At 38.2% G+C, this 24,190-nt stretch overlaps 1 protein-coding gene across 1 annotated transcript in view; it reads right to left on the minus strand.

Moving 5' to 3' along the window:
• Window positions 1-1,397: 1,397 nt before the first annotated feature.
• The window catches only part of LOC113428396 (vomeronasal type-2 receptor 26-like), a 30,471-nt gene continuing 7,678 nt past the window's right edge, over window positions 1,398-24,190 (minus strand). Inside the window, exons 4-8 of the mRNA XM_087947439.1 lie at window positions 18,835-18,844; window positions 18,682-18,704; window positions 11,569-11,796; window positions 9,287-9,413; window positions 1,398-2,296 (exon numbers count right to left, since the gene is read on the minus strand). Coding sequence (XP_087803565.1) covers window positions 1,398-2,296; window positions 9,287-9,413; window positions 11,569-11,796; window positions 18,682-18,704; window positions 18,835-18,844 — 1,287 coding nt within the window. The remainder of the gene's footprint in view (window positions 2,297-9,286; window positions 9,414-11,568; window positions 11,797-18,681; window positions 18,705-18,834; window positions 18,845-24,190) is intronic.

The following is a 24,190-nucleotide window of genomic DNA, read 5'->3' on the forward strand; positions in this document are numbered from 1 at the left end:
ATTACAGGATAGTTTTTCTGAAACCAAATTGTTTATTGGAGAGTAGGTTGTTTGTCTCTAAGTGGAGGATAATGGATTGGTTAATAATTGATTCCATGACTTTAGAGGTGACGCAGCATAAGGAGATTGGCCTGTAATTTTCAACTAGGCTTGGGTCTCCCTTTTTGAAGATGGGGATGACTGTGGCTTGTGACCATAGGTTAGGCGCTGGTTCTGAAAGATTTTTCAAAGATTATGCTTAGAGGTTTGGCTATGGCAGTGGATAGCTTTCTTAAGAAGTAGGCACATATTCCATCCGGTCCAATAGATAGAGATGGTTTTAGATTGCGTAGTGATTTTTCAACATTGTCTTCTGTGAAATCGATATGTATTAGATCATTGTTGTTATCTGTGAGTACGGCTAGGAAATACTGGGCATGATCCATTGCTGTTTACAAATACTGAGCGAAGAATGTGTTAAAGATGTTGGATTTAATGGTGTCGTGGTTGCAGTCTTTACCATCAGGTCCTATCAAGGGAGGGATGGACCTTGAGTCTTTTAGTTTGTTGTTTACAAAATTGTAAAAAGCACGGGTGGAATTGGTGCTTAGAAGGTTTTCCTCTTGTTTAATGTGATAATTGGTGCATTCGGTCTTTATCTGGTGGCATAAATTTTTGTATTGGTTTTTGAAATTGGCAACGTGACCAGATTTGTTTTTCTGCCAGAGTGATCTCTTTTTGGATTGAAGTTTCCTTATTGATATGGGTAATCTGCTTTTTTGTTTTGTTTTGGGAGTTGTTGTTGGAACATATAGTTTGATGACTCTTTTGACTTCAAGTAAAAATATGTTGTAATGGTCATCAACATATTTTTACTTGAAGTCATCTATTTTCATCTATTGTGGGTTTTATCTTTAACAATGGTTATCAATCTACCTTTCACTGTACTTGTCATAGAGCAGTCATAATTGAAATATTTTAATGAGAGGATATGTAATATGAAATAAATATGAAATGGAGGATAAAAGTGAACCTAAATATACAGTTTATACAGTGAGATAAATCTTGCCTTTGTTTAGCTGACAAGATGCATTACTTTAAGGGCTGAAAAAGAAATATTATAATAAAATATGTTTACTTCCAAATAACACATCAATATTTTCAAGTAGGCCAGGCCACAAAACTGATGCTGCAGGGATTACAGGAATATTACTTTATTGTTATATGTTATATTTACAGACATCTGATAGCTACTCCAAAGGATCCCCTTTCTCCATTTTAAGGACAGTGAGATCAACTTGGAGCTATATTCTTTTCCTACATTTTCTTTCTCCTCACAACTGAGCAACATTCTATCTCCCAAGCTTTCTTCTTAAAGCCAGTGCTAACTTCTTCAAATCAATGGATAGCAGTAATTGTTAATTTTTCATTTTTAGGTGCTCCTTTGTGTTGAGTTCTGGTCTCAGTATGATTATGTAGCATTTAGGGAAAAAGATAGATCCCAATATTCCTATACTGGAAGCCAAGATGGAGAAGTTCTCCACAGCTACCATGTATTTTCCTTTCGTGCTCAGATAAGTTGGCACAAAAGTCACCCATACACTACAAAACACCAGCATGCTAAAAGCAATAAATTTGGCTTCATTAAAAGAGTCTGGCAGTTTTCGAGCAAAGAAAGCCACAATATAGCTGATGAGAGCAAGAAATCCCATATATCCTAAAATATAATAGAACATGTTGCCAGATCCTTCATTACATTCAACTACAATCTCTTCCGGAAGAGAATGCATGTCCAAATTTGGGAACGGAGGTCCAGTGCACAGCCACAATATGCAAATACTTGTTTGAATGCAGGAACAACAGAGAATCAGAGAATTTGAAAATCTTTTCCCCAGCCATTTTCTCATTTTTGATCCTGGCTTAGTAGCCATAAAAGCTAGAACCACTGTGAGGGTTTTGGCCAAAACTGAAGAGACAGCAACTGAGAAGATGATCCCAAAAGCAATTTGACGAAAAAGACAGGTCAGCAATTGGGGCTGACCAATGAATAGCAAGGAACAGAGGAAGCAGAGGAAGAGGGAGACAAGGAGAAGATAAGTGAGATTCCGGTTGTTAGCTTTGACAATGGGAGTATTCCGATATTTTATGAAAATTCCAAGTACCACCGCTGTGGTCACAGAAAATGATAGAGCCAGAACAGCCAAAGTGATGCCCAAAGTTTCATTGTAAGACAAGAAATTTAGATCCTTTGGAATGCACAAGTTTTTTTCCTTGTTTGGATACTGTTCTTCTGGACAGTCTAAGCAGTCATCCATATCTGTGAAAATATGTGTAGTATTTCAGAATTCATAGCAGTATTTCAAATTTTGCATACTTTTGCTTTTTTTTTTTTTTTTGGTAAAAGTTTTATTGATTTTAACAACAAATAAAAACACATAAAACATAGAACATAACATAAGAACATCATCATTCTTCATAAATTTACAGACAGTGTATCGGTTGGTTTACCACTCCTTTTTGTGCATCCATTTCATAGTCATCATAATAATTATGTTACATAATAACTCATATTATCAATCAACAATTATATATCCTAATATCATTATTAAACAATCATTTGACTATAATTTTACTAATTCATACTTAAGCGACATAACTATAATTTAGTTAATTTATTTTATAACAAATCATAAAATCATACCAAATCTATCTTAATAAAATATTCTAAAAATGTTATCAAAACCAAAAAAAATGTATATTCATTATTTCCTAGGTTTCTAAATATTCTATTATTATATTGTATTATCTAACCATTGATAAAAAAGATCCCAAACTTCATAAAATTGTTTATCTTCTTGTTCTCTAATTTCAAATGTCAATCTACTCATTTCAGCACATTCCAGTATTTTCTTAATAATTTCTTCCTCTAATGGTATTTTCTCACTCTTCCAATTTTTAGCAAATACAATCCTAGCCGCTGTTAACACATTTACAATCAAATACTTTAAGTTTTTATTAAATGTATCAGGTAAGATTCCCAATAGAAAAATCTCTGGTTTCAAATCTATATGTTCTTTTGTCATTTCTTCCAACCATATGCGAATTCTAGTCCAGTATTTCCTGGCCTCCTCACAAGTCCACCACATATGGTAATATGAGCCAGGGATCTGATGACATTTCCAGCACTTTTCAGATTTGTTCTTGAACATTCTTGCTATTCTTGTCGGGGAAAATGCCACCTGTAAAACATCTTATACAAATTTTCTTTATATGCTACTGACATTGTCATTTTATAATTTTGACACCACAATTTTTGCCATTTCTCTAAATCAATCCCATATCCAAAGTTCTTTCCCCAAACAATCATTGTTTCTTTGACTTGTTCTTCCTCTAATTTAATTTCCAACAAATAACTATATAGTTTTTTAATCACTTTTTCATCAGAGCCTGTCAAAATCCTATCTAAATCAGTCAATTTATCATAAAATCCTTCTGTTTTTGAATCTTTAAGATACCTTGAGTGTATTTGCGCATATGAAAACCAATTCATCTTTATATCTTGTTCTTCTAACTTTTGCATCGTTTTAAGTTCATCCTTTTCATCCAGTATTTCCCCATATCTAACTGTTTGTTCCTTCTTATAAATTATGGGATAGGAAAAAGCTTCGATAGTTGATAACCAAACTGGTATTTTCAAATAACATTGTTTCTTAATTTTCTCCCAATTCAACCATAACGATTCCCCGTATATAGTGCCTTCTGAAATAACCCTGCGATTTAGTTCCCTTATACCATAAAAAAGCATGCCAACCCAATAATAAGTCATGTCCTTCCAATGCCAGTAATCTAGACTTTCTTAACGTTATCCATTCTTTAACCCACATTAAGTTTGCAGCTTGATAATACAACTCCCAATTAGGAAGGCCAAATCCTCCTCTAGTTCTAGCATCCTGTAGAAGTTTTAGTTTTATTCTCGCTTTCTTACCTTGCCATATATACTTCAACACAATTTTATTTAATTCATCAAAGTAATCTTTACCAAGCCTAATTGGTATTGTTTGAAACAAATATAAAATTCTAGGTAAAATATTCATTTTAATTGTTGAAATTCTACCTATCAAAGATAATTGTAGGTTTTCCCATTTTTTCAAGTCAGATGCTATTTGCTGTTTAAGTTTAATATAGTTATTCTCTTTCAGTGTAGTACATCTTGGACGTCAAAAAATATCCCCAAGTATTTAACTTTATTCGTAACTTGAATTTTCAATAGGTCTGCCAACTCTTCTCTTTGCCTTAATAACATATTTTTTGTCAAAATCTTTGTTTTGTCTTTATTTATTTTCAAGCCAGCCATCTCACCATACGTCTCTATCTTTTCCAGTAATTTTAAAGCTGTCTCTAGAGGGTCTTCCAGAATAAAGACCAAATCGTCCGCAAAGGCTTGCAATTTAAATTCCTCCTTTTTAACTTTCATTCCTTTTATATTTGTATCCTCTCTAATATTTCTATTTAACACTTCCAAAGTCAATACAAATAACAAAGGGGATAATGGACATCCTTGTCTTGTGCCTTTTTGATATTGATAGGGTCTGTAAATTCTCCGTCTATCATCACTTTTGCTGTTTGCTTGTAATATATGGCTTCTATTGCTTGAATAAATTTTCTGGCAAAGCCCATCTGTTCCAATAATAATAACATAAATCTCCAATTCACCTTATCAAATGCCTTTTGGGCATCTAAGAATATCAAAGCCATTTGTTTTTCAGGGTGTGCCTCATAATATTCCAAAGTGTCCAAAATTACTCTCATGTTGTCTTTAATTTGTCTCTTTGGTAGAAATCCATTCTGATCAGGATGGATAAAATTATTTAGGTATTTTTTAAGCCTTTCTGCTGAAATTGAAGCAAATATTTTATAATCTGCATTCAGTAAAGAAATATGTCTATATTTCTTAATTTGTGATGGGTCAGCCCCTTCTTTTGGGATAAGCGTAATATAAGCTTCTGACCATGTTTTAGGTATTTTCTTATTTATCATAGCTTCATTCATAATTTCTAACAATGAAATACTCAACGATTCTTGTAATGTTTTATAAAATTCTGCCGGGAAACCATCTGGTCCTGGTGCTTTCCCGTTATTCTGCCTATTGAGTGCTTCAGTTAATTCCATCCTTGTTATAGGATTTTCTAACATTTTCCCAGTTTCATCAGGTATCTTACGTAGGTTAGCATTTTGTAAATACTGTTTAATTTTCCCCTCATCAAAATCCTCCTGCTTATATAATTGTGCATAATAGTCTCGAATAATTCTCTTTTTCTCATTACCATGACAAACTTGACCTTGTTCGTCCATTAACTGTAGTATTCTCCTTGATTCTTTCTCTTTTCTCAGTTTGTATGTTAACCATCTACCTGGCCTGTTTGCATCTTCAAAGTAGTTCTGTTTAGCTCTTCTGATTTTTTGCACCAATTCTTCTTTCTCTGTTTGATCCATTTTATGTTTGATTATGTCCATTTTAAATTTAATATCTTTTTTCTGTGTGGCGTTCTCTGTAATTCTTTTTCCAATTTTTATAATCATCTTCTAAAGTTTTAATCATTTGCCTCTTCCTAATATTCTTTTTCTTTGTATAATCCATTATCAATCCTCTTGCATATGCCTTCATTGTGTCCCAAACATTCTGTATTGAAGTATCTTCTTTTCTGTTTTCATTAAAGAAGAAGGCCAGTTCTTTTCCATCCATTGTGTAAAATCTTTTCCTTTAAAATAGTATTATTTAATGTCCATCTAGATCTTCTTTTTTGTCCTTTCCATTTAATTGTCATTGGGTTATGGTCTGCCCATGTACTTGTTTCAATATTTATTTCTTGAATATTAGATAATAATTCTGTTGACGTCCAAATCATATCTATTCTGGACCATGATGAATGTCTATTCGAATAGAAAGTATATTGTTGAGTTTTAATATTTCTTTCCCTCCATATATCTTTTAAATTTAGTTCCTCTATCATTTCAAAAAAGGATTTAAGGAGGTTCTTCCTATTTTGTCGTGTTATTTTTGTTGTATAGTCCAATTCATTGTCTATAATTCCATTAAAATCTCCCATTATAAATATATTAGCGTAGTCCAATTCAACTATTTTCATATGTAATTTTTTATAAAATCTTTTTTGTTTATCATTCGGAGCATAGATTGCAACCAGGAGTATTTTTGTATTGTTATCCACTATTTCAACCATTAATACTCTTCCGTCTTCATCAGTATAAATCAGTTTTGCTGGAATGGTTTCTTTAATATACAAAACCACTCCTCTTTTCTTACAATGGGTCAGAGAAGTAAAAATTCTCCCTATTTTTGGTCGCACCAATAATTGTTGATGTTGTTTTTTAATGTGTACTTCTTGTAAGCAAATTATGTCAAATTTTAATTTCTCTATTTTATGAAAGGTTTTCCTTCTTTTAGTAGCTGAATTCAGTCCATTTATATTCAAAGAAATCAATTTTTTTTCCTCCATGATTATGATTTATATTTAGGTCTAACAGCTCTCGTTGATCTTACTTCACGTTGTTCTTTAGTCTCTACTTGTCCACCTACTGCACCTTCTTCTTTTCCCGTCTCTATTTGGTCCTATTGGAATTCAGTTAGAGTAGTCTCTTTTTCTATCTCTATTTCTCTTCTTTTAAAGAATTCGTTATAAAACGATTCTGCTTCGTCAATTGAGCCAATTCTGTATCTCTGTTCTTTCCATGTAACCATTAATCCTCCTGGAATCAACCATCTGTAATTCACCTCCTTTTCCAATAATATTTTAGTCAGGAATCGATATTCTCTTCTCATCTCTCTAACTTTTCTGGGTACTTGTTTTAAAACCACAATCTCTTTATCTCCATATTTCAATGCCTTCTCTCTTGCCGCTTGTAATATCTGTGTTTTAATAGATTTTTTGGTAAATCTGACATGAACTTCTCTTGGTAGCTTATTCCTCGATGCATATCTTGTAAAAACTCGGTATATCTCATCTATTCCATCCATCATCTTTTCCTCTGTTATTTCCAGAGCTTCAGCCAAGATTTCTATCATTACTGCAGCAAGATCTTGTCCTTTTTCTTCCTCTATATTTTGAAATCTGAGGTAATATTCTGATCTGTCCATCTCCCACTTCAACATCTCATTCTTGTTTTGTTCAAGTGTTGTCACTCTGTCATCAATATTTCCAATTTTCTCATCTCTCTGATTGTCTTTCTCTTCCATTTTTTGCAGTTTCTCATCTCTTTGATTGTCTTTCTCTTCCATTTTTTGCAGTCTCTCATCATATTTCACCATCATTTGTTGGATGTTTTCAATTTTTTGTTCAATACTCCCCGTCCTTTGTTCAATACTCATTTTAAGTTCTTGAATTCCTTGTATAACCGTCATTAGATCCATTTGTCCTTTTTCTTGCTTCACCATTGTTGAAAGTCGTCCTCCAGTTGATGGGGAGGCAGGAGCAGAAGTTAAGGTACCAGAAGGTAGAATTTTCTTACTAATTTGAATAACTCAGAATCTTCCCACTCTTTTAATCCAGTTGGCAGAGTGGCAATTGTAATCCAATTAGGAAAAGGAAAAACGTGAAAAAGAAAAACCAGTAAAAAATAAAAAGCCCAAAATTTAAAAAAAGAAAAAGGTTTCAAGGAAAAAAGAAAGATTTCTTCAGGTTCTTCTAGACCTTAATCCTCAGTTGCGATAGTCAGAAGGAGAATAAAACCCAATAATATTAAAAAATAATAATAATAATAAAAGGAAAAAAAGAAAAATTCTTCAGGTTCTTCACACCTTAATCCAATTGCGAGATCTCAAGAAAATAAAACATAGCCATAAAAAAAGAATATATACATATAAAAGTGAAAAAAGCAAAAGTCCCCCCCCCAAAAGGAAAAAGAAAAGGAAAAAGGAAAAAATATTCTGAGGCTTTCCCTTTACAAAAAAAATAAATGAAAAATAATAATAATAGTAATAAGCAAAAGTGTACAAATATTACGAAATACTATAGGGTTGAGGAGGAGGGATAAAAGCTAACAACAAGTAAAGCAAGGAGCACACTGCATTTTATTTAAACGTCCAAGGCTCTTATTATGGCTTCTCCACAAGTTTCAAAGCCAAGCTTCAAATATTCAGTTGATTGTAGAAATCCCAAAGAGGCACCTGTGAAAACATTCTCCAGAGTTCCTCCTCTATCTTATCAACTCAGTGTCCTTGGGAAAGAGTTTCTCACAGTTCTCTCAACTTCAAGTAAAGTATTTTCAAGCCTCTAGTTGGCAGTGTTACAGAGTTACAAAGTTTCTCTACTCCACTCCCCTTCTCCCCCCAAAAAAAAACCCAATAGAAAAAGAAAATATGTGTATATATATGTATATATTTAAAAAAAGAAAAAAATATTAAAGGGAGCCTCTATTAAAAATATAAACAGTCAAAAGGAAAAAAGAAAATAGGTAATTATAAAAGAAAAACCAGTCTGGTTACAATTACTAATCACAATAGAAGTTCGCTAGGAAAAAAAAAAAGTAAAAAGCCAAGCCTCATTTTGACATCTCCTAAAAAATCGCCACTAAGTCCATCTTATCAAGTTCTGTCAAAAATCTTACAGGTTTCTTCTTCTTCTAGGGTGTCCTTATCCCAAATAAATAAAAAAAATCTCACCAGCCGATACACTTTCTCTTTCTTTCTTCTCTTCCTTCCGGAGCTGTCCCTGCTTCAGCAGCTTAATAGCTGCCTCTCCACCGATGGTAAAGGGGCTTCTTCTGGATCCACCAGGGACTTGCGGTGTCCCTGTGATCAACAGAATGCGCCCCTTACTATCACCGTCTCTGGGACGGTTTAGGTCCATTGGACCGACCAGGGCAAGATATCAGCTGTAACCGGGCCCGAAATTACAGCTGTAGTACGGCAACGTGGCTCCGCCTTCTCCCCCCATACTTTTGCTTATTGAGAAATATTTACTAATTGAAAACATCCTATGTCGTTAAACTTCAGTGGACAACTATGGATTTTGAAACTGAAATGTGCAACAATTCTCATCATTCATTGCTTTCAATCCTCCAAGCCAGAAGTGCTGGCAGATGTAGTTCAGCAACATTAACAACTATTCACATCTCTGTTAAATAGATATTTGTTAAAACTTGCTATTGGAGAGCCCATCTAGAATGGGACTCTCACAAATAATGAGAGATTAAGTGTGTGATATCTCTGTGTGAAATCTCTGTGGCTGTCTTTATGGATACATACTTTAGTTATGCACACGCATAAATATAACAATTCAATATTTCCTACCTCTTTCATTTGAAAATTTTCTTGATGGACAAATATTACAATCATAGCAACAAAAAGGCCCCCTTTCCTTCATTTTCTTTCTGGAGCCTGGTGGGCAATGATCATTGCACAGAGCAAGAGGTATGGTCTATAATTAAAGAGAGTGAGAGAAAAAAAAAACATATTTTATTCCCTTGAATCCAACCATTTTCAGAAATCAGTACATGCATCATAAACTTCTGAGAAATATTCAGTAGTTTTGTGTGTTTGTGCAGATATGTACACATATAACAAATGGTCAAAAATAGCATGTATTGTTGATGAAACTTACCATCACTCTGAGTAGGCCTTTTTCATCACTAATATCTGAAAATAACCTATGTGATCAGTGTTTTGCTTGTATTTGACTTGTATTTGACTTCAGGCCTGTTCAATGTTGGTGGTGGGATTCAAATAATTTAACAACTGATTCTCTGCCCAAATGACTGGCTGGGTAGGCATGGCTGAATGAACATGGCCAACTAAATGTAACTCACGTCAAAGGGCACCTCATCTTGCCCATCCTCTCCTTGCCATGTCTGGCTCTGCCTTGCCCCCACCCCCCGCCCGCCACTCCTTGTCACATCCATCTGCTCACCTCTCGGAGCAAGTAGTTTTCAAATAAAAAGAATACTCGCCTTTTGGAAATAAATAACAAACATCTTGACTACAGGTTTGATGCATCTTGCAAAGTATTGCTGCTCATTCTAGTCTCTTTTCCTACTAACAGGTCCAGCTCAGATTGCAATTTGCTATAACCTCTCCTGTCTTTTGCATCATTCTATGGGAGATTATTCTGAAATGTTATCTGTGGTGTTTGCAACTTTACAAGTTTGTTTCCTTCAACCCTGCTTTTGCATGCAATTCTTGCAAGTTATTTTGACATTTCTTCCTCCTTCTTAAACAAAGTAGTAGTTCAGGTGCTGGCCTAGAAACCAAGAGACTCTGAGTTTTAGTCCAATTTTCGGCTTGAAAAAATGGCTGAGTGACCAAGACCCTCTCTCCCAGCCCAAACCACTTCTTAGATTGTGGTTGTGGGGAAGTCAAGAGGAGGAAGGAATATTAGATAAGTTCTCCATCTTGAATTCTCTATAAAGTAATAAAGACAGAATAAATGCCTAACAAAATAAATAAATCATTTGTGAGAAGGATGTCCTTCTAAAGGACAAGAGGTGCTGATTGCCTTGTCACATGCCTTACACTACTGCATTTATTTCATTGTTATCCACTTTATTTTTCTCTGCTTTTTGATTTATTCTTGTGATTGGCATTAGAATGGCAAATTGAAACATTGAATAACTATCTTAATACAAACATGTGTATTAACACTAGGATTACTATACACTATCATATCTCAAGACCTAAAATGGACACAACATGAAAAACATCATCAAAATGCACAACAAAGAATGTTCTTTCTGTGCCAACTCAGAAAGCCCAAACTGCCCAAGGAGCTGCTGATACAGTATTACAGAGGAATTATTGAGTCTGTCATCTGCATCTCTATAACTGTCTGGTTTGGTTCTGCAACCAAACAAGACAGACACAGACTTCAGAAAATAATTAGGACTGTAGAAAGAACAATTATTACCAACCTGCCTTCCATCGAGGACCTATGTACTGCACGAGTCAGAAAATACTGTGAAAATATTTACAGAACCCCCAGATCCTGGATATAAGCTGTTTCAACTCCTACCCTCAACATGATGCTATAGAGCACTGCACATCAAAACAAATAGACACAAGGACAGTTTATCCCAAACACCAACACTCTGCTAAAGAAATAATTCCCTCAACACTGTCAAACTATTCACTAAGTCTGTATTACTATTACAATTAATCTTCCCATCCCTACTTTCAGCAATCTTTTCCCACTTATGACTGTATGACTGTAACTTTGTTGCTTATATCCTTATGGTTTCTACTGACTGGTTCCTAGTATGATATGATTGCTTAGTGTACCCTATGACTATTATTAAGTGTCGTACCTTAGGATTCTTGATGAATGTAATCTTTTCTTTTATGTGAGAGCATATGCACCAATGCAAATTTCTGGTGTGTCCAATCACACTTGGCCAATAAAGAATTCTATTCTATTCTATTCCCTTTGCAAGTTAGCTTTGCTAAAATTTCACACACTGGATCAAAAATGTCAAGTTTGTCCTGTTCCAGACACTTATTATAACAATACTGGCAAATGTTAATTGCTGAAAAAAGAGCTATTTATTTTGATTTTCAAACTGGAAACTTTATTTTGGTCCTACCTGGTTAAAATGGGCTGGCCATGTGATTTTTCTTTCATTTATGGAGAACCTTCTGTCTGAAAGTGCTTCAGGATCCATTTGTCCCACTTTTACTTTCATGAAGGATTTGTTAGGGAAAGTTACCCAGTTGATAATGTCAAATCCAGCTAGCAATTGACCCTTCTTGTCAAAAGATACCAGGTCTCCGGCACAGTTGTTAAAGGAGACTTGACTTAGGAAATGGTAAAGCTGGAGGAAATGAAGTTTTGGCAAGGATTATTACCAAAGTGGTGGAAACAGTAAAAATTGTTTGGCTGGGAATAGAGTTTTGCTATACTCAGAAGTTATTTAATTATTTTATCACTCCATTATTGGTCGTCCCATTATTTCCTTCCCCAATCAAATATTTCAGTCAGCTCAGTTTTAAAAGAATACTAAGAACTAGCAGATAATGTATTTGAAACAAACAGACTAAATTTTCCTTTGGCATAGAAATATTTTGGTATATCTATGTCACAGATATTTCAAAGTTAAGGTTTACTATCTGCCAAGGGAATACTACTACTACTACTGCTGCTGCTGCTGCTACTATACTGCAACCTCTACTACCACTACTATTACTGCTTCTACCAAATTAAATTTATGTATTGTCTACCTTCCAGTATCTCTGGGCAATTTCCAAGTGATTATTAAGCAGTTATATATTTTTTCTTCTATAACTTTGGAGTGGTTTATATCTGTTGTGTGCTCTTGTGTTGTTGTGGTTAAAGCTGAAATATTAACTGTCAAGACATTGTAAGCTATGATTATGTACTATGCTTAAGTCCAATCTTAGCCAGTGTAGTTCAAGGTTGTCTAAGAGTAGAATCTGAAGTCTGGTTGATGTAGGGTATTCTATTGTGAACAGAGGAATGTAGTACTCTTCTGGTAAAATACTTCTTGCTCAATTGTATTTATGTCTGATATACAGTGTGGATTCCAGACAGCAGAGCTGAACTCAAGTATTGGTCTAGCAAAGGTTTTGAATGCCCTAGTTAGCAAAACAGTATTACCAGAGGAGAAGCTTCATAAATTAAATTTACAACTCTTAAACCTTTTTGGCAATACTGTTGTAGTGAGCTTTGGTGCTTAGGTCATTCGATATAAGAACTCCAAGATCCTTGACAGAGTGAGGTAAGACTTCATCGAAACGTTGCCTAGATACTTTGAATCTTACACGGGAGAAAACCCGAATAACCAAAGATCCACATACAAATACCCGCGAGAACAGAAGCCTGATGATGGCAGATGAGATTCTGCTGAAACATTGCTACAACTTTAAAAGCACAACTATAATGACGTGGGAAAATACCCGAACAAAGCTGAAGGCCATATATATATATATATATACCAAATACAAGTTCGACGGATATAACCTTGTTGATGACCCTCACTCTGTCAAGGATCTTGGAGTTCTTATATCGAATGACCTAAGCACCAAAGCTCACTACAACAGTATTGCCAAAAATGTTTAAGAGTTGTAAATTTAATTTATGAAGCTTCTCCTCTGGTAATACTGTTTTGCTAACTAGGGAAAATACCCGAACAAAGCAGAAGGCCATACATGTAAGTACCCGAGAAAACTTAAGAAAACAAATTATATATATATATATATATATATATATATATATATATATATATATATATATATATATATATATATATGTGTGTGTGTGTGTGTGTGTGTGTGTGTGTGTGTGTGTGTGTGTATGTATATATGTATATATGTATATATGTATATATGTATATGGATCTTTGCTTATTCGGGTTTTCTTCTGCATAAAATTGGAAGTGCCTAGGCGATGTTTCGATGAAGTCTCATTCATCGTCTTCAGGCTTGTGTCTTTAGCTTTGTGCTTCTCGGAGTAATGTGAGCTTGCAGCTACTTCTTCCTTTTAACTGCTAGTGGGGGTGTGACTTGATTGGGTGGTGGCTTGGCTGTGTTCTGATTGGGTGGGGGTGTGTTCTCATTGGTTGGGGGTTTGGCCAAGCCCCCACCCAATCAAGTCACACCCCCACTAGCAAGTGCACATTACTCCGAGAAGTACAAAGTTGAAGACAAAAGACTGAAGATGATGAATGAGACTTCATCGAAACGTCACCTAGATACTTCCCATTTTACGCGGGAGAAAACCCGAATAACCAAAGATTCACATACAAATACCTGCGAAAACCTCAGAATACATATACATATACATATATGTTATGTCTCACCTATATCCACAGGTGAGCAATCAAAATACTAAAGTTCCAAAATTATAAGCAACCAAAAACAAACCCCAACAAAGATAACGGCTGCGGTTTTTCCAGTCCTCAGCAATAGTTCTGAAATCTGTTTGGCAATCCTGAAGTGCCTATAAATCACAATGCCTCAGATAATCTTCACAGTACTTTCGCTCTAACAAGACACTTTGCTTCTGGCAAATTTCTCAAGCCAATCCGTTTCCTTTTATCCCCTAAGGGGGCGTGTTAGTCTCATTAATTAATCATTGGCTTGACGCCTCTTTCCCAATTGAGATTGACGTCTCAATCTCCTTCTATTTCTAACATCAAGCCAGGATCCCTCAAAGTCCTCCTCCTCGCCTGAAACCTCTCGCACGTTTTCCTGATTATCTGCCACCGGCTGCTGCGTAATCAGAGAGGGAGACTCAGGGGAGGTAGAAGACTCTGACAGCTCAACAATCCGGCTCAAATCTCACTGCTAGATCCTCTTCACTCGAGCTCACATCTGCCAACGGACCAGATTCAAATCCCGGAGTCACAACACTATCCCTCACCGCAGGGCCCTTCCCCCGAGTCTGACGATCTGGATGAGGTTTTGACAGAAAGCATTCAAGGGACTTCCAGTTTGTCGGCTTCAGCAGCGGAAGGGATTCGCGATCGTGCGCGATCCCTGTTGCGCTAGCTGTCTTGGTGCCTCCGATCCAGATGGGTTTGGAGGCTAAGGTTGCCCCGTAGAGGCAGCCGAAGATAGGAGGGATCTGGACAGGGGTTGGGGTTTTTGCAGACCCCTTCCCCACCCGGCTTAACCCTCTTTTCTCAAGGCGGTGGAGCGGCGGTCAGCAATGGCCGCCACAAAGAAGCTGACAGCTGGACAAGATTGTGCTGGAGGAAGAAGGAGAAAGTTTTGAAGCGAAAGTTTTTTGGCTGAACTGGGACTATAAGATACAAGTATTATCCTGAAAATCCTGATTTTTGAAAGATACTTTGTTTCCAGAAGAGATTTACAAGCGGCGAGTGAAAGTGCTTGAAGAGAAAGTTTACTCTCCTTCCACCTGGATTTAACAAATGGATTTTGAAAATCCTGCTATTTTACAGAAGGTAAAAATTTAAAGCTTTCTGTTATAAGTGGGAAGGGAGAGGACAAAAGGAAAATTTTTATTAAGATTTTGTTGGAGGAGATGCCTGGAAGATTTTGAGATTTGAAGTTAATTGCAATAAGACTTTAAAATACAGATTGGTTTGTTTTTTTTCCCTTGCCAATTGATATTACCCCAGGAAGAAAAAGTGTGAAGAACTTTGTGCTCTGTTTGGATTGTTTGATGACTTTGGGATTTTGGGGAATTGTTTCAAGCTTTGAATTATCTTGGTTGTTTTAAGAAGAAGAAGAAGAGAAAAAAGAAGAAGAAAAGGTTTATAATGGCTTTATCTGTTGATGAACTGAGAGAGGAATATGGTAAAATAAAAAAAGGTGAGAGAAATTTTTCGCTTTTTAGAAATGGCGCTTGCCACTTATCAACAAACACAGCAATTAATGGAGGAGGAGGAGGTGGAGGAGGAGGAGGAGGAGGAGGAGGAGGAAGAAGAAGAAGAAGAAGAAGAAGAAGAAGAAGAAGAAGAAGAAGAAGAAGAAGAAGAAGAAGAAGAAGAAGAAGAAGAAGAAGAAGAAGCCATCTTTAACGAGTTTACAAAGTTGATTAAAAAGGACATAAGACTTAAAAAAACATCCAAGAAAGAGAAAAATAAGATGCAAAATCAATACAATGTTAGAAAGCAAAAGAAAAGAGAAATACAACAGAGAGGGAAGCTAAGGGGTAAAAAGACCAGAAGGGATAAGATAGGAAGGAAGAAGGGGGAAAAGCCACAAAGGTATGAAACAAGATGTGGAAAAGAAATCTTTTTTAGGGATAATGGGTAATGCATAACTTTGTTCCAAAATGTTTCTGCAAGGTACATGATAGTATTGTAGTATTTGTATTAGAAATAGAAAATTAGAATTTTATAAGATTTAAGTAAAAGATTAAACATTAAAGGTTTAATAATGATAGATTTTAAGATTTAATAAAATATTAAAAGGAATGTTTAAAATACTTAGTTTAAGTATAGAGTTAAATTGACTATTGTGTGGATGTGTGTATTATGTGGATGTGTGTATTATGGTATTTGTTTTTGAGATAGATAATTGGAATGCTATGAGACTTAATGTTTAATTATATATTTAATTACTTTACGGATTTACTATTTTAGTAAGTAGAATGTACTAAGCAGAATTAGATAGGGAACTAGGTGTTACCTTAAATGTTAATTTAGGGGAGCGATGGAAAGGCATCATACTTGATTAGTGATTTCAGGAGAATTTTTTTTTCTAATATGAATGAGATAAATGGATAATTGGAAAAGAATGGACAAAAGATACAAATATAATGATTTAAATTAAGATGAAATAAATAAAATAGAATTAAGAAGAGTGGAAAGAGGGGAGAAGTTATAATGAAGATATAGAAGGGTAATAAGATAGGTAATGGCATATAAGTTGAACATGAATTTAATTGAAGTCCATACAAAGAGAGGTAATCCGGGGCCAAGCTACTTTTTAAAAAGAAGTTTTATGTTTTTGTGTTTTGTGTGTGTATGTTTGATTGAGATTTAATAAAACCTTGGGAGAAAGCGAGAATAATATTTGTAAACAAGGCAGAGGGAAATATGAATATGATGAGTATAAAATGGATAAATATAGAAGAAATGTAATTGAATAAGAGCAAAGAGAAATAATGAGAAATTTGCTAAAAAATATTTAAGTGGAAATGGGATATATTAGAATTATATTGTATAAAATAATGTTTTATCTGCCTTGTAAAAATTTATAATGGAAAGAGGTTTAATGTCTTTAATGTCTAATGATGCTTTGTTTGTCTTTAAAATTAATAAAATTTGTTTCAAAAAAAAAAAAAAAAAGCATTCATGGAACCTCCGAATAATGTCTGGGGCATGAACTGTGGAAGCATCCATTCACGAAAAAACTTCCGAGCCATCCGCTCTCCTCCCGACGAGGTACTGGAAGCGTCCCTTTAGCCAGCGAGAATCAGTAATGCTGACCAACGTGTCATTAACATCAGGGTGTTGATGGAGAAACCGCACCAGAGGGAGAACAAAGAGCACACTCTGGGGAGTCAGGAACCAGGAGGGAATGATGGAAGACAGGATGAATGCGCATGGAGCGCGGTAGGGTAAGTTGATACGCCACGGGATTGATGACCACCTCAATAGGGAATGGACCGATGAAACAGTGGTCCAACTTCTTAATTGGGCGATCGACCCAAAGGTGTCTTGTGGATAACCACACTTTGTCACCCACAGCTAACGGAGGCGTCGCCCAACGAGAACGATCCGCAAACCGTTTGTAGTCTTCCTTCGCCCATTCTACTTGTTGCACCACTAATCGGTGAACCGACTGCAATTCCTCGAGAAACTCTTGTGTTTCTGGAACTGGGGAGTCCAACAGTGTCAACGGAAAGAATCGTGGATGATAGCCCACATTCGCATAAAACGGCGTTACTCTAGTGGAGGTATGCTGAGAGTTATTAAAGGCAAATTCTGCCAAAGGGAGATGTTTCGCCCAATCGTTCTGTCGATGGTTGACAAAACATCGCAAATACTGAGTGACACACCAATAACTTTCTCAGTCCCGCCATCAGTTTCTGGATGGTGCGCTGACGCCAAACACACCTGTACTTTTAATGCCCTCATTAAACGTTTCCAGAACTGAGCAGTAAACTGGACACCGCGATCCGAAACCACTCTGTCCAGCAGACCATGTAGGCGGAAGACATGCTGTAAAAATAACTGGGCCGTAGTGCGGGCTGATGGTAGTTTCCGAAAAGGGATAAAATGAGCCATCTTAGTAAGCATATCAACCACCACGAGCACCATTGTGTAACCCGACGAGGAGGGCAAGTGTGTTAGAAAGTCCATGGAGATTGTTTCCCATGGTCTGCCCGGAGTCGGCAGTGGTTGAAGGAGTCCAGCAGGTGCACCTGATGCTGCTTTCGCTTGTCGACATTGTACACAAGAAGCGACGTAGGAAAACACATCATGTCGAACTCGAGGCTACCAAAAAGTCCAGGTGAACAAGTGCAGAGTTTTGTAAAAGCCAAAATGACCAGCAGCGGGGTTGTCATGACATTGCATCATGATGAGGGCTCTAAGCATCCTGGTGGGTACATACAATAAACCCCGATGTCTTAGCAAGTCCTCCTCCAAAGTCCATGGGGAATCAGGTTTAACTTCCCCCCTTCTTTGTTGCGACCATGCATCCAATTGCTGTGCCTCCCGTATTCGAGCCCTCTAATCCACCGGATCCTGAATCACGGCCAAAGATTCCGGTGGCAACACCGTTCATGGAGGAAGAGGATCCTCGGGACCAATATATTCGGGTTTTCTAGACAATGCGTCTGCTCTCCGATTCTGTCCACTAGGAACATAGGTGACGGAAAAGTTGAACCTCGCAAAAAACAATGACCACCGGATCTGACGTTGGTTCAACTTCTTGGCAGTAGACAAATGTTCCAAGTTACGGTGATCCGTCCGAACCTCTACTTTGTGCCGAGCCCCCTCTAGGTGATGTCGCCAGATCTCAAATGCAGCCTTGATAGCCAGCAACTCTTTTTCCCAGATAGTATAATTGCGCTCAGAAGTTGTGAACTTTCTTGAATAATATGTGCATGGGAAAAGAGGTGTGCCATCCCTTGAAGCTTGCAACAACACCGCCCCAATAGCTACATTAGACGCATCTGTCTCGACCACAAATGGACGATTCGGATCAGGATGCCTCAATATCGGTTCAGCCACAAAGGCTTTCTTTAGAGTCTCAAAAGCCTGTTGCTTTTGAGGAACGGGACCTTCTTGCGAAGGAGCTGAGTGATGGGATCCATCAGCTTGGCAAAGTCTGGAATGAAGGTCCTATAGTAATTTGCGAACCCCAGGAGACGTTGCATGCCCTTTACTCGATGAGGGGGTTCCCAACTACACAAGGCTTCGACTTTCTTCAGGTCCATGGTAATGCCCTCGGGAGAGATGATATGCCCCAAAAACTCTATAGAAGTCTTGGAAAAAGAGACACTTCTCCAGTTTCGCATAGAGTTTATGCTCCCGAAGACGTTGAAGTACCTGACGGACTTGACGAAGGTGGCTATCCCTGGACCGAGAGTAAATAAAAATGTCATCCAGGTACACCACCACGAACCGATCCAGCATCTCCCGAAAAATGTCGTTCATTAAGTGCTGGAAAACCGCGGGAGTGTTGGTCAACCCAAACGGCATTACGGTGTATTCAAAATGTCCGTATCGGGTGCCAAACGCCGTCTTCCACTCGTCCCCCTTGCGCATCTGCACCAGGTTGTAGGCCCCTCAAAAATCGAGCTTGGTGAACACAGTGGCCTCCCGCAACCGCTCCATCAACTCTGGAATGAGCGGCAAGGGATAATTGTTTCTTACCGTGATGGCGTTCAACCGGCGGTAGTCACAGCACAAACGTAACTCCCTCGTCTTCTTTTTTACAAAAAGAACGGGAGCAGAAAGAGGAGACGAGGATGGTCTGATAAATCCCCGGGCCAAGTTCTTATCCAGAAACTCTCGAAGAGCAGCCAATTCGGGCTCAGACATGGAATATAACCGACCCTTAGGCAGTGGGGCATCAGGTAAGAGGTCCACAGGACCATCATAGGCTCGATGTGGTGGTAACTGATCCGCCTCCTTCTCGCTGAAAACGTCGGAGAAGTCCGATAGCTCCAGTGGTATGGAAACAGCGGGGGTGGCGATGTCCTGGCCAGCGTAGATATGTCTCAGATGATCTACGCACTGAAGACTTGGGAACGAAATGGCATTCTGCACCCAAGCCACCAAAGGATCGTGCAATCGTAGCCAGGATACGCCGAGAACCAAAGGGAGATGAAGGTTCGAGGTGATATAGAAACTTATCGCCTCCTTGTGATCCCCAATAACCATACACAACGGCTGGGTAGCGAAACGAATGGGCCCAGACTGAAGCTCACGCCCATCCACGGTTTCCACTTTGATGGGTGGATCCATAGCAACCAATGGTACCTCAAAGTGCATTGCAAAGGCCCGGTCCATAAAACTAGTAGTAGCCCCTGAGTCCACCAACGCCACCGCTGGAATCCCCTCCTTCTGGGACTGTAAGAAAACTTGGGTGTCCAACAATAAATGCCGAGGAGGGCCAGGGTTCACCTCAGAAACTTGGGGTGGTGGTGTGAGACCTGCCCAACCTAGGGTTTCCCCAAGGTCAGGCCTACCCCGTTTCTCGATGGGCCAGGAGTAGATTCAGGAACTGGTCTTCGTGTCCCTCTTTGTTTGCAGGAATTGGCAAAATGTCCCGGACCCCCACAATAAAGGCACAAGCCTTCCTGAAACCTTCGCACACGTTCTTGCGCCGTCAACCGAGGGTGGAGTGCACCCAACTCCATCGGCTCCTCAGTGCTGGCCATAGTTTTATAAACTTCCAATGGCGCGGTTTGCGAACGTGAATGAGAAGGTGGTTCCACAACTGGCCGTCTGCTCCTGCGCTGTTGTAAACGGGCTTCAATACGCAAGCACTGAACCACTAGTGCATCCAAGGTTAAAGCCCGCTCCGCATGCACTAACTCGTCTTTGATGTTATCTGCCAAGCCCTCCTGAAAAGCATCCATGTGGGCTGACTCATTCCAAGTAGAGTCCATGCAGAGCAGATGAAACTCTGCAATATATTCTTGCAGAGGACATTTCCCCTGACAAATGTCCCGCAAACGTCTAGCCACAGTTTGAGTTTTAATTGGGTTTTCAAACATTACCCGCAACTGCTGCTGAAAACCCTGAAAATCATTCAACAAAGGGCTATCTTGTGTCAGCAAAGGAGTAGCCCATTTGGCAGCCTGCCCAGATAAGAGGCTAATAATAAACCCCACCTTAACCCGGTCGTTAGGAAAGTCTTCAGGCCGCAAGTTAATAAATAATTGGCACTGTCCCATAAATGCCGGGAACATGTCAGTCTGTCCCGAGAATTTATCCCTCATAGATACCGGGCTTTTCCTAACGGGAGGGGCTGGATGAGCAGCAAGAGTTTGCAAATGTGAAACAAGGTTTACCAACTGTGTTACCTGGTTTTGGAGGACCTGGTTACTTTGTAGCAGTTGGTCTATCTGTTGCTGTTGCTGCTCCACCAAACACTGTAATTGAGTTTGGTCCATCTTGGTATGAAGATGGTTTGTCAGGCCAGAAGCAAAAATGTTATGTCTCACCTATATCCACAGGTGAGCAATCAAAATACTAAAGTTCCAAAATTATAAGCAACCAAAAACAAACCCCAACAAAGATAACCGCTGCAGTTTTTCCAGTCCTCAGCAATAGTTCTGAAATCTGTTTGGCAATCCTGAAGTGCCTATAAATCACAATGCCTCAGATAATCTTCACAGTACTTTCGCTCTAACAAGACACTTTGCTTCTGGCAAATTTCTCAAGCCAATCCATTTCCTTTTATCTCCTAAGGGGCGTGTTAGTCTCATTAATTAATCATTGGCTTGACGCCTCTTTCCCAATTGAGATTGACGTCTCAATCTCCGTCTATTTCTCACATCAAGCCAGGATCCTCAAAGTCCTCCTCCTCGCCTGAAACCTCTCGCACGTTTTCCTGATTATCTGCCACTGGCTGCTGCGTAATCAGAGAGGAGACTCGGGGAGGTAGAAGACTCTGACAGCTCCAATAAATTAGGTTCGTCTCTCATAGCTAAGTCCACTTCCTCATCCTGGCTATCCTCAAAATCACTCAAAAATGCCGGCTCAAATCTCACTGCTAGATCCTCTTCACTCGAGCTCACATCTGCCAACGGACCAGATTCAAATCCCGGAGTCACAACACATATACATATACATATACATATACATATACATATACATATACATATACATATACATATACATATACATATACATATACATATACATATACATATACATACATACATACATACATACATACATACATACATACATACATACATATATATAGTTTTCTTAAGTTTTCGCAGGTACTTACATGAATGGTATTCAGATTTGTTCGGGTATTTTCCCACGTCATTATAGTTGTGCTTTTAAAGTTGTAGCAACGTTTTTGCAGAATCTCATCTGCCATCATCAGGCTTCTGTATTGTGTTCATCTGTGAGTCAGACTTTTACAGTGGTTTCAGATTTAAATTTGGGGCTAGCCTACTGCTGTGCCAGAATGGTTTTTTCTTCATCCTGATTGTTTGGGAGTTCTGGTCTGTGTTTATTGGTCTTGGAGTTTGCTGTGTTCTGCTTGATTGGTGTTTCTAATATCTTTTGTCTGTTTTGTGGCTCTTTTTGTATCTTGATTGGCTGGCAACATGGTGTTCCTGTATTGGAGGCTTTTAGTGCAGCTTGGCTCCGAGTAAATGGACGGCTATCATTTGTTAGGAAGCTAGGTTTCATCAGAGTGCCTGGTTGGGGTGTGTTTGAGCTGGAGGTATCAGGGGGGATCTGTTTGTGCCCAGGTGTTTGCCCGGGTAGTGGTGTGGAGATTTTTTTGTTTGTGAGTGCAGGCTTCCAAATAATTGACAGTCTGATGGAATCATCTCTTCTATTCATGCATTCAAGTATTTTTTTTAATCTCTATGGCTTCTCTGATAATTCTGTGGCTGGGGTTTTCTATAGTGGCTAGGGTTTTGGTGCCATAGAAGTTGATGCTATGACCTGTGGCTTTCATGTGTTGGACTAGTGAGGAAGTGTGTCCCAGCTTTTTACTGCATTTTTGTGTTCATCCAGGCGGGTACTTATTCTTCTATTAGTCTGTCCAATGTATGTGGCCGGGCATGATGCACAAGGGACTTCATATATGCCTTGGTTTTCCAGGTCAATTTTATCTTTGGGGTTTCTCTGGATGGCTGCTATTTTTCTGTCTGTTTTGAAGGCAGTCTTGATGTGATGCCTGTGAAGTATCTTACTGATTTTGTCTGTAGTACCTCTTATGTAGGGCAGGACAACTGTTCCATAGGTCTGTTCATCTTCTAGGTCTCCATTATGTCTCAGTGTGTTTTTGTGGATCAAGCCGGTGATTTTGCTTTTATGGAAGCAGTTGGCTGTCAGTACTTTAGTTCAGTCTTTATGTGTGTCTTGTCTACCAGGCGTTTGGTTCTAGCAATTAGTGTTTTGGCCACGGAGTTTAACTGTGCTGGGTGGTGGAGGGATTGGGCGTTGCGGTAGCAGTTGGTGTGTGTTTTCTTCTGGTATATGGTGTGTCCTAGTGTGCCATCTGTTTTTTGTAGATTAGTACATCTAGGAATGGTAGTTGTTTGTTTGTTTCCGTTTCCATGGTGAACTTGATTTTGGGGCATGTGCTGTTTAGGTGTGTTATGAAATTGTTTAGGTTTTCTTTTCCATGTTGCCAAATCACAAATGTGTCATTGATGTATCTTAAGCATAGTTTGGGTTTGTGGGTGGCATTAGCCAGGGCTCTGGATTTGAATTCTTCCATGAACAGGTTTGCAATGACGGGGGAAAATGGTGATCCCATAGGGGCTCCTTCAATTTGCTTGTATCTTTCTCCTTTCTATATATGAAGTATGTGTTGATTAAGCAGTGTTCTGCTAGTTCTATGATGTGTTTAGCTGGTTGGTATTTATTTTTGATCATTTCAAGAGTTTCTTTTATCGGGACTTGAGTGAATAGTGAAACCATGGCAAAACTTACAAGCAGATCTTCTTGTTCCACGTGTAGATCTTTGATCATTTCCAAGAAATGGTATGAATTTTGTACATGTGAAGCTGCTGTTTCAGCATGGGGCTGTAGCTGTTTTGCTAAGTGTTTAGCTAGGTTTTGTAGTGGTGCTCCTCTGGAGCGGACTATGGGTCTTAGAGGCATGCCTTCTTTGTGTATTTTTGGGAGGCTGTATAGTTTGGGACATCTGGAAGATTTTTCTCTTGGGATGATCGTCTGTTGGATCTCTTTGCTCATGTGGCTGGTTATAATTTTCTTCTTGGTTAATTTTGCCAGATATGTGGTTGGGTCTGTGTTTATGGGTTTATATGTGGAGTCTTGGAGTAGGTCTGTCAATTTTGTTTCGTAGTCTTTTCTATCCATTATTACTGTGGCATTCCCTTTTTCTGCGGGAAGTATGATTATGCTGCTATCCTTTTTTTTAGGGCTTCCAGCGCTTTTTTTGTTCTTCTTTGTGCAAGTTGCTTTTGGGTGGTTTGCTTGTGCATAGATAGAATAAGACACCAAGTTACTAACATCCTATGTTTAGCTGGTTGCTATTTATTTTTGATGATTTCTAGGGTTTCTTTTATTGGGACTTGAGTGAATAGTGAAACCACGT

Source organism: Notechis scutatus, chromosome Z, assembly GCF_049901735.1.
Source record: "Notechis scutatus isolate UNSWTSFEM ecotype Mainland chromosome Z, rNotScu1.2, whole genome shotgun sequence".
Lineage (NCBI taxonomy): Eukaryota > Metazoa > Chordata > Lepidosauria > Squamata > Elapidae > Notechis > Notechis scutatus.